The sequence below is a fragment of the Botryllus schlosseri genome, chromosome 9 (genome assembly GCF_051294905.1).
Source record: "Botryllus schlosseri isolate E-star chromosome 9, Bs_hap1, whole genome shotgun sequence".
Taxonomy (NCBI): Eukaryota; Metazoa; Chordata; class Ascidiacea; order Stolidobranchia; family Styelidae; genus Botryllus; species Botryllus schlosseri.
The window spans coordinates 8,198,986-8,210,174 of NC_137244.1; the positions used below are offsets into that span (position 1 = coordinate 8,198,986).

General features: G+C 40.6%; 2 protein-coding genes and 2 long non-coding RNA genes across 9 annotated transcripts in view; 1 reads left to right on the forward strand and 3 right to left on the reverse strand.

Annotated features, from left to right (window-relative positions):
* Positions 1–11,189, reverse strand: part of LOC145447147 (uncharacterized) — a 286,300-nt gene that overhangs the window by 114,883 nt on the left and 160,228 nt on the right. The gene's annotated exons all lie outside the window — the stretch shown is intronic.
* LOC145447125 (uncharacterized) overlaps positions 1–11,189 on the reverse strand; it is a 469,805-nt gene that overhangs the window by 102,126 nt on the left and 356,490 nt on the right. The gene's annotated exons all lie outside the window — the stretch shown is intronic.
* On the forward strand, positions 4,920–11,168 carry LOC145446515 (uncharacterized). Of its 6 annotated transcripts, none has more exons than XM_080324835.1 (8): positions 4,920–5,147; positions 7,142–7,363; positions 8,155–8,394; positions 8,456–8,537; positions 8,961–9,152; positions 9,381–9,473; positions 9,547–9,684; positions 10,335–11,168. In XM_080324835.1, exons 3-4 carry the CDS (start codon positions 8,160–8,162, stop codon positions 8,518–8,520), a joined length of 300 nt encoding a protein of 99 aa, XP_080180961.1. In that variant the 5' UTR covers positions 4,920–5,147; positions 7,142–7,363; positions 8,155–8,159; the 3' UTR covers positions 8,521–8,537; positions 8,961–9,152; positions 9,381–9,473; positions 9,547–9,684; positions 10,335–11,168. The 6 variants fall into 5 exon arrangements, with proteins under 6 accessions (XP_080180963.1, XP_080180961.1, XP_080180964.1 ...); XM_080324837.1 differs by having other exon boundaries at positions 4,920–5,190; XM_080324832.1 differs by lacking the exon at positions 4,920–5,147 and adding an exon at positions 6,648–7,087.
* LOC145446516 (uncharacterized) lies at positions 5,432–6,384 on the reverse strand. Its single transcript, XR_013917299.1, has 2 exons — positions 6,235–6,384; positions 5,432–5,954 (listed from the first exon to the last, which is right to left on the reverse strand). It is a non-coding gene; the product is annotated as an uncharacterized LOC145446516 (long non-coding RNA).

Genomic DNA, 11,189 nt, shown 5'->3' on the forward strand with positions numbered 1-11,189 from the left:
GACATTCAAGATGTGACTTTCCTGTGTTAAAGTAATCAGAATCACTAATGAAGTTACAGTGGAAACTCTAAATGAAATGGAGACAGGGTTGTAATGACTCGAGTCATGACTCAACTCTAGTCGTGATTATTTGGTGACTCGACTTGGCTCGAATCATTTTCTTAGAAATGGAAAATGATTCGACTCGACTTGAGTCAAGTGGTCTATTGACTTGACTCAGACTTGCGTCATTGCGCACGACTTGTCCAACTCGTATGATTTGACCCTCGTATCGCACTCAAATGAATCGACTCGATACTCTGCTTCTTTACTTTGACTCGGTGGTGAATTGAAAAACAAGGCTTGTAGCAGACGTAAATGTAGGGGTCGATGCAACGACTTGTTGCAAGACACGCTGGTATATTGCTTGATTGGAGTCGACGCTACGGCTACAGTTCCTGTTGTACGCACTGTGATAAGAATAAATCAAATGCAATCATACAGAGGCGTCCACCAAATCTGCTAGTGACGAGAATAAATCACCCATAAATAGTAGAGAGGCATCGAGCAGTTCTACAAGTGCTCAGAACGTTGGTGTGACGAAAAATCGAATGCGGCTCCAACGCGAACGTTTTACTCAAGTGCTTGATGACAGCTATAGTTGTCGGGAGAATCTTGTTACTGTCGCAAAACTTCGTTGATATCCGAGAAGTTAACGTTTATATCCGAGAAGGTAACCATCGTCGACATCTGAGGCGTATTAAACATCCGTCTTTGCAACGATCTTTAATACGGCAGTCAATCGAAGCGATTGCTCGTCAAACGTCGAAAGACGAAAACTGAATAGACTGAATGAAACTAATCTTGAAACCCGCACCGGTGAACGTAGATTGTGGAATTGGGCAATCGTCCGTTCCGTTTAAGGGCAACCGACATCATTCAACTGAACGTGAATTATCTACTTGTCCAAGTCTGAGCCTGGTGTGGTGGAAATATATTGTATTCGCTCAAACTTAGTCCTACCATAAACAAATTTCCTTCTTGATGAGTACAACACAATTACAGCCTTACCTACCTTTTTCTGTACTTCTGTAGTGTTGACTAAAAAAGGTCATCACCTCACATTTGCCGCCCCCTTGCAGCCTGCTCCCCATGGCGCAGAACCATAGGCGCCAGGTGGCTGCTACGCCACCGAGCAGACCGTCACTAAATTCATAAACGGAAAAGCGGGAAATTTCAAACAAACTCTTGTAACAAACTTTTCAGATTGTCAAGGTGCATGCTCGCTTAGTGTTGATTTTTATAGGCAGCGCCGTGAATAGAGTGGCTCGCAGTTGAAATGCAAAGAATGTCGACCAAAGATGTTATAATGATTTGAAAAATTGTGATATGTGAAAAAGGTTCACAGTGCAGAACCTACCAAGGTTACCTTGTGAACATGAACCTCTAAATTTCCGAGTTTCACACAAAAAACGGGAATGTGAACTTCAAGTTCACCTTCACACCATCTCTGATGCGTAGTACGTACACAATGTGATTGTCATTGTACTACATATAATGATTGAATAGAATCGTCTGGGGCGACTATGACGTAACACACCATTCGCTCTTTGCGTGACGGAACGACCACGCTTGGTACTATGTCTATTATGCTGCGACACGGCCAATCAAGGTTTCAAGTCTTCCTCAGTGGAAAATAGTATTGTGGAAAATCTATATATACATTTACCGTGGCTGGGCCCCATCTCTTCCCGGTTTGAAAAGCAATTGATTTCTGCTGCAAATCGCTGTTACGATAATGTAAAAACTAATGTTGTGTTTACCACCAAACAAATGCTTCCTGCAACGCGCAAAGATGTTCTTCCTGCTTCTCAACAAAGCAATATAGTCTATGATTTCAAGTGCCACTGTGATTGTCGGTACGTGGGAAGAACAACTCAGCGCTTGCAGGAACGCATCAAACAACATGTTCCTAGCGTTATTAGATCACGCACATTGGACTCTCGCGAAGACGCAGCTTTAACTGATCTGCGATTACTAGAACGTAATCAGGCCATGGCTATGAACTCTGCCATCGGCAAGCATTTGGCTGAGAATGCAACTTGCGCTAAAACTACCGCGATGAAAGATTTTCTATATTAGGCAGAGGCCGCACTAATTTCCATCTGTCTGCACTGGAATCGACTTATATTAAAATCCACCGACCGCGCTTGTGTCAGCAGAAGGAATTTTTAGAGAATCTAAAAATTGGCCACTAGCTGCGCTCGCGGTATGCTTGTATTTCATGTTGTTTGTTTCTATGACGTCATACTTGGTTGTTTGCAATGTAGCTAGATGCATGTTTTTGAAATCCTCCATATGCTGACGATTGCCCTTGAAAAGTGTCAGCTCGAAAAGCTTCGGGTTTTAATATATTTTATTATGAATATATTATTAAAATGTATATTAAAGTTCTGTACCCCAAAGAGTCTCTTCAAATACTTCCGAAAACGGTACAACAAGCAGCAGCTAAATACCATCAATACGCTGATAAAGAGTCGGGGAAGATTGAGAACTGCTTTATCTGCAACAGCCTTTTTGAAGGCTTGCATCGCCAAAAAGACGTTGCCGAAGTTTATCAAAGGTAGGATAGAGAGGTCTCGAGCACGCCTCACCCCATTGAGCGTGCATTTATATATGATGAAATCGACAAGAACAACAAGTTGCTTGCTACCATACATCGTATGTGTCGGTCACTACAGAAGGAAATTCGTGGATTTTTATCATTCTTTGATTTGATTCGGTTCACCCGGTACCTGGCATCTATAGATAGGCCTACCATAAAGGAAAAAGAGAACTTGGCTAAGAATGAACGGAACTTGAGCCGTCTTATTACCCAACGCTTTGGTAACAATGCTAGTCCTGACGGGAAAAATATTGTTAACTTATCGGACTACAAGCTCACGTCTACTGAAGAGTTTGTACTGTCTCATGGTATCAACTTTTGTTTACCACCTACTACCATAAAAAGTGAAGAGGTATTCGCAGAATTTGAAGTGTTAATGGCTCAACTATATCATCGCAAAGCGAACTCCGCTGATAATTTGCCTGCCCTCAAAGCAAGATTGAGTGATTTGGCACATGCCTATTGTGGATATCCTATTGATTCGGAAAATTTTTAAATGACGAAGGAATGTTTTCGTGCCATAAAAGCATTGCGACAAAATCCAGACATTCACATTAGCAAACCGGATAAGGGCTCTGCACTGTAAATCCGCAAGGTCGCATTGAACACTTCATAACACTTTTTTCTGCATACAGACACACTTTTCGGGCATATAAACGCATTGGACCATTATCTTCGCAACGCTTCTTCGTATTTCTCCGTTTACATGTAACACTTCGCCACTGCGGCTTATTTTCAAAAAAATTCATACTTGGTAATTTATCATCAATTTTGCATTCATAAACCATCGGTACGTTTGGAGATCACACTAAATCATGTTATATGTAAAATAATATTACTCACTTGACTCAACACTAAGTTTAAGGGTAATATTTCAATGAAATATACATATTTCCCTGTGACACAGAGGGGTCACGACCTTCGTTACGGTAGAGCGCGCTCGATTTCAGTTTGGATTTGAATTGGTGGTTCGTCAGGCTTCAGGCAGAGAGTAGGGTACACGAAAAACTTAGGCGAAATGGATATATTGAAGCAGTTTCTACTACCTGATGGCGTAAAGGATCATAACATCCATGTACTGTAAGGTATGGACATGCGGTAAATGTTATTGAATGTATGTAATGTGAGAATAGTCATAAAATGAACTCGCTTTGACATTGCAGTAACGTTGTTTGTTTTAGATGTTTTAGTAGGCTACTGATATCCCTTATTCATATGAATGTTCTTTAGATGTTTTGTAGTATATGATTCGTCTGATATTATTGCTGGATGATCGAACTTCGAATCTGATAATATACCAGACTGCGACCAGGTCCAGTACTACGGTACCGATGGGAAGCTGCTATAAAAATAACTTTTTTGACATATAATGGATAAAGGGATGTTCTCTCTATACACACTGAAATATCACTATGTATGCGATATTGTGGTCCATTGTTGACAAGTACTGCAATGTCAGTAATTGAATGCCGGTATGACAGTCATGCAACGGTTTTGATTGTTTTTCCACTGCAACACATTTTACACTGTACTGTTTATTCCAAGTGGTAAGGGGTTAGCTAAAGCGATTTTTTGACATGTCAAAATAGGTCAACCGTTAGGTCAAAAATTGCCAAAATTATTTACAAAATCAAAATTTTGTTGGCAACTTGCATTTCGTTTGTATCATAGATGATTGCACTGTCGGGGAACTTATCATTTTACAATTTACATCTTGTATCCTACTTTATAGTCGTACCGTTGTAGACGGACCATCATCTGCTCATTGTGAATCATAAACTATCAAATGAAACAAATACTTAACGTAGCCTATTGCACTATCCAGTCTATCCTAACTGAAGCAAGACTGCGTGGGCATTGGTTCTTCTATTAGAAACCGTATGATGAAAAATTGCGATGTAGACAACTTTGTCATAATGAGAGAGAGAGAGTGCAGTGTACGCACAACTTCAGCGTTGCCGGCCAACAACTGCAGCTGGTGAACATTCTTTCTTAATTCTTGTCAAGCTACTTAGTTAGGACAGACACTTTCTACCCAAAAATCTAGGAAAGTATCTTTCGTTGTACTACAACCAATTTTTAATTATATCTACCATAATACGAGATGTAACTAATACTAGAAATATTCATGGGTCCAGATTTCGATAAAATAAGTTCTTTTTCATGTAAAAATTTGTCAAAATTTCCATGCTAAAAGATTTTTCAGGTCAAAGTACTTTGGAAGAACAGACAGCTCCAGCCAGAAATAAAGATGAGTTCCGGTAATACAATCCTAACACTACACTGTCAATTTGAGATCCCAGAATCGCGAAATTATCCGCTTGAGGCATCACAAAGGAGAGCTTTCAGCGCATGGCCGCGAAAAAAGCTAGGCGCTATAGAGAAAATTTCTCTTTTTTTCCGCTTTGCGTAAGTTCTGTGTTGCCCGTCTCGCTCTTTTGTGATTCAACGTGCTGGGAACATGACAGGAACTGATTGTGCTGCAGATTTCAAAACTTTCATGGTGAGTAACGGTGTTGCATCGCGCCATATCAAGAAATTGGAAGGTAGGTAAATAGCTTCAGCATTAATGTACCCTGTTATATAGATATCTGATATAAAGTACGATCCTAATCTGTATATAGCTCACGCATAGCTTAAGCAATATGCCAGGCTGTTATAACAGCTATAGCTATAGCTCTCCGCTTTAAACTTGGAACATTGCATAACTAGCGATTAGGGCTGGGCACAATGCTTATAGTACGCGGATTTTGAATGAGTATCAATTAACTCTTTCGACGCCGCGTATCCCCATATGTTCGCTAGAGATTGTCTTCAAAACGCCGCGTATCCCCATATGTTCGCTAAATCGAGAGAGCGTATTTTTGTCTCGAAAATCTGACATGCCGTTTTGCGTCCATGGCAGTCGGGGCATTGTGCGGTAATGAATTCAAAATTCAAGACTTGCTACTAAGAAACAATTTTGCTGGATTACCTGTTCGGAATAGTAACTTTATTTGATATATATTTCCACGACGGTAATGATTTTCAACAGATGCCAATACCTGAAGACATTTTACATCATTATCACCAATCTTTAGCGACACATCGTGCGTTAAGTTTATATACGGATCTACTGAAGCCACCAAGTCAGTACATGTACTGTGACAACACAGACTTCACACCAATATATACGTATTTATTCATGTTTTTCAAACGTAAAATTGCATCGGGAGATGACGAGGACTCAACGGAGACAAATAATGATGTTTTTGTGCAGATCGTTGCTTGTAATCGTACACAAATGGGCTCCGTCGGTATGTTACTGCGCCTGAAAAACAAACTTGAGTACCGGTACTAGCAGAAGTCAAATTTTCGAGCCATTATTGCGGATTTGACGTCACAATGATAACCTTGAAGCATCGACGGCCGAAGATCATGTCGGCAGCAGTATTTCACGACGGTTCTGAACCTCCGCATTGCCATTGAAAAGGAATTAACGATTTAAGGATAATATATTATCAATATATAATATAATAAGAATATTCTGTGAAATTTACAACGTCACAGCTAATCTATAAGTACCATAGAAACACCAACAAAATCCATACCTTGGCAGCAGCGCGCCTGAAATCAGCCAAACTTCAGTTCGTACCGAAGCCTGTCCTAGCAACACGACAGGATCAATCAAGGCACGTTACGCATCATTAGATAGATATCGTTCGCGGCTACAGTACGGACGTAGGTACGTCTCGGTAACTAACGACAAAGTTACGATCGGTTGAAATAGGGGTTATTTGGTGAAAATCGCGGCGTTTTGAAGACAATCGTCAAATTTAGCTCGGCGTCGAAAGAGTTAAACTGATTTAAGTGTATAGTGGTAAAAGACGATATTTCGAAGTATGAGACGCTCTTTCGCCATGAGTATCAATTTTTCAACGGGAATTGAAGTTGTGATACTTATGTCTACTGTGTTAGCATTGATTGGCCGTATTGCAGCGTACCAAACATAGTAAAAAGCTTTAAATCTTGTCTATTTACATTCTGTTATGTTGTCATAATGCGTGGTCCTAGAATACTCAACTTGAAGCATGAGTCGTGATCCATCAATGCACTATGGCACTCGATTTCGCCCAGCCCTACTAGCGTTGGTAATCTACACAATTTAGTGAGCAGTTGTGATCGATGCATCTTGTAGGGGGTTGAATGGTGTTACGAATTGTGATCTAGAATGTTTTTCTTTTCATTTTGTCTAGAAATAATTATATTAGAGTGTCGTAAATGTCAAATGAAAAATTATGTTGGCTGTGCCCATTTCGTTGGGAGTTCAGATCGGATTACAAAACATTTCTTGTAACGTCACAAGGACCATCCAAGTCTGATTTATACATGCAAGCTTGTGATAAAGACTTTTGGCAAATATTCACCATTGGTGTGACGCACCATCTGTTAAATCTGCAAGAAGTAAGAAGCTAATCAACTGAAATGTGATCATGCAACTAAGTCTTGTTGTTTCAGTTGTGGAAAAAGCTGTCAACAAATCAAGGTCGAAACAATATATCCGATGAATCAGCCTCGATTGCTGAATCGGATACCACCTTGCCGGGAGAAGCGTCGGTTAATGAGGATTTAGATACCACCATGCCGGTAGAGCCGTCAGTCAATGACGATTTAGATACCACCGTGCCCGTAGAGCCGTCAGTCCGTTGTGATTTAGCTTCTTAAGAAGCAGCTATGCCAGTAAGTATTTGATAAAATTTTGCAATGAATTTAGCTAACCTGTCTGCCTCAGCAGTCCATACTTCCTCGAAGACGACAACTCGACAGATCTCCTTATTCTAGTACAGTGGTTCTTCAGTTCTTGAAGAATGGGTCGCGACCCAAACGTAGGTCGCGAAGGGTATAATTTTGTGGCGCGACGGTACCAGAGCGGTCTTTTAATATGTATGTAATATTATATGAGGTCATTGCAACAACAAAAATATCTTCGCTTTTCGCGCGATTTACTGTAGTTGGTTTGAGCATATCAGAGGTCACTGAGTTTGGTACCACGGCCAATAAGCGAGACACGCGGAGAAGTCGCCACCACAACATGACTTGATCATGAAAATGTGCCGACCTTTGTATTAAACAAATTGGTTTGATTTCATGATGAGATTGATCAACATTGGTTTCTCTGGAAAACACCGTCAGAGACCTGAGACGCTTTAGTGTAGAGTTGTACAACGAGCGGTTGCCGGTTTATGAGGCCAAAACCCGTCCACGCTTGGACACATGAATATATGGCGTTGGGCCAACATACGGCTGGGCAAAGTGCGGTGCCAAAAAGTTCGGTGGCGATAATTGACCGTCGTTGGGTGGCCAAACCATTCGTTATTGATATAATTGGTCGGCACCCAAATGCATTCATTTTGATGTGTGTTGCTTGGGTCGCGAGATACCACTAAAAGTCAGATTTGAGTCGCGATCTAAAAAGTATTAGAACCACTGTATCTAGTAGGACACCAACTCATATTTTCATCAATTAACAGCCACCATGCATAACAAGCACCTCGATCCTCCGATGCCCTTGCCGGAATTCAGTGTGAAAGTTGAACTAGCGCTGAAGCAACGTACAGCTTATGAAGTCTTCAACCTCGTAGTGGAGCAGTGTGTAAATCACATCCTGAACAATGGTGACATGACCAATAAGTCATCGTATCGAAAGTTTTGGGAAGGCACTTGTGGAAAAGTATCCGTGCTTAGGATCTACCTTACAGAACCCCCCCTGGGTAAAGTAAACTGGTCTCATTGGTCTAAATTATTTGCACTGATTATCTCATTTTTTTCTAGAAAAATATCAACACGAAACTGTCTCAGAAATTGAGAGCGCTCAGACAACGTCCTGCTTCCTTTAAAAACGCCTCCGTGTCAGGTAAATTACTAAATAGTATGTAATGTGTGTATATAAGTACATAGTTTGTACTGTGAGTATATAGAAGTAGTCCTGTGACGTGCGCCGGTTTAATTACAACGTAGTTTGTACTGTGAGTATATAGAAGTAGTCCGGTGATTTGCGCCAGTTAGATTACAACGTAGTTTGTACTGTGAGTATATAGAAGTAGTCCGGTGATTTGCGCCAGTTTAATTACAACGGAGTTTGTACTGTGATTATATAGAAGTAGTCCGGTGATGTGCGCCGGTTCAATTACAGCGTAGTGTGTACTGTGGGAATAGAAGTAGACCTGCGTTGTTCATGGGCATAAGAGCGTTGTGGGTAGGAAATTAGACCAGACCCTGTTTGCGGTAGCACCAAGCCATTTGAGTATTGTGTCCCTACTAATATTTACACATTCAGGTGGATTCAAGTTGACTGTTAAAGAAGCGACTCGTCAGCTGCAAAAGGAATTCGACAACGGGGACTGCAACTGGCAGAAAATCGTGACTCTTTTCAAACAATTGTACGGACACCGGCGTGCTCAGCTAGCGAAGAAGGGGATCCCTCAATGAAATTCTGCAAACGTTCCCTTCCTTGGGTGATATCAGACTGGTGAGTGAACGCATGTATGATTTATCATTAGGCCTCTGCGATATCGAGTGCGGGTCAGTGTATTGACTCTGAATTGAGTATTAGGGTCGAGACTAGTATTCCTGTATCACTCATTCTGATGTCACCAACATGAATGATGTGGGGTAGGAATTATGTGCCTTTTATACGGCCACAAAGAATAAAGTGCCCGTTCTTAATATAATACTCGAAAAACTCGTATTTTTACAGGTCAGGGAAGATTTCTGGAAGTTGATCGCACCAATTGATGAGATGAGAACTAATTACACAAAAATGATGCATACATAGGATAAGACATTTAGGGTAAATTGGGACTTGCAAAGCTATTATGATTTAGAACTGATTGATAATAACTTCTCGATTTTTTGTTTTTCAGTTCAGTGTGAATGATCAACTGGAAAATCTGCTGAAAGTACAATCGCAACTCGCCGATGGCAGAGTAAAGTGGAAGAAGACCGACGCCAGCCTGAACTCTAAGAAGAAGTCCACAGTATCTGCATTGTCAGTGGAACAGGTACTCGATTATAACTAAGTTTATATAATGATGTCAATCACTGATACATGCAGCTGACTGTGCGGCAGTGGTGAACGAGATAGTGTAATGGTAATGCGTCCGGCTTCTCGGTCGGTAGGTCATGGGTTTGATCCCCGGCCGGGTCATACCAAAGACTTGAAAATTGGTATCCGCAGCTATCCTGCTAGGCGCTCAGCAATCACGAATAGCATGGAGGAGAAAACAAACTTGGGTGCAGACTAGATGACCTCGCGGTCGTATCGCAACTCTGTCGTCTAAGCATCTCGATGGTGCAGGCGAAAAAGAATACCATATCTCTCTCTCTTAAACTGAGGGGCATGAAAGCATATGAAGGGGGGTGGAAAGCAGTGGTCAACAACAAAAAGTTTTCTCGCTTCTCGCCATTTACGTAAAATTCATAGTTATTGTTCTGTGTATACTCCGAATTTTGTACTTCAGAATTTTCTCATTACTAGTCATAACGTTCCATGCAATCAACTTTTGTGACATGACGATAAGGGGGCGTGAAATTTTACACTTATTGTGTGGCGTGTCTAAATAACTTGGTGAATTACTGGTGTAGAGATGTTACCCCTGTTGTTGACAGTCGTATGCATTGTTTGAATTTTTTTTAAATATTTCAATTTCAGGCTCAAGATACTCAAATCCACTGCAAAAGATCACAACCTCCGCATTTGATTGTCGCAAAGCACGAGAATGGGAAGATCCAGGGCTGGATTCTGGCTGATGGCCACAGAATTTCGTGTCAAGAATATGATACGGTCTTTGATATGCTGATTAATATCATGGCATGCTATTATGCCTGGGACCTATCGTATCCGAAAGATTTTCAGCTTCTGGCTTTCGTCCAGCATGTCGTAATAGGTGACAAAAGTGCTCAATATGTGTCTACCAAATCGCCCGATTTCTTTCTAAGATTTCAACAATATGCTCCAGAATAAGACTTTTTAAGAACGGATTTCTCACTACATTCGTTTTTGAGTAGTACTTCACAAGTACTACAAGTTCGTTACATGGTACAAATCCTGTATAAGGTCAATTTTCTCACTACATTTGTTTAGTGAGTTATACTTTCAATTAAGTAGCATAATAACAAATTCTGTAATAAGTTAGAGTAATTTTTACAAGCTGGGCTTAGCATGTGGTTTATTTCAATGCGGGTACTCACTACATTTGTTTAGTGAGTTGTACTTTCGATTAGGTAGCATAATAACAAATTCTGTCAATTAAGTAGCATAATAACAAATTCTGTAATAAGTTCAAGTAATTTTCCCAAGCTGGGCTTGGCATGTGGTTTATTTCCATGTGGGTAGGGCTGCGATATTCTAATTAAAAAATTCCGGCTACGATTTATGCTGCATGTCCTATTTCTTGCCTTCAATTTATTTTAGTGCAGTATGTTCATTTGCATACACGTTCATTTTTCCGTTTATAATAAAATGTCCCATGCGGGATTCAAACAGTTTGATTGACGAGTACACCAG

Excerpts from the sequence above, each read along its gene's own strand:
- LOC145446515 (XM_080324832.1), top strand. The coding sequence starts at position 6,905 with ATGTCAAATGAAAAATTATGTTGGCTGTGCCCATTTCGTTGGGAGTTC. Across the intron at positions 7,088-7,141 it reads ATCTGTTAAATCTGCAAGAA|TTGTGGAAAAAGCTGTCAAC; the intron begins GTAAGAAGCTAA and ends TTGTTGTTTCAG.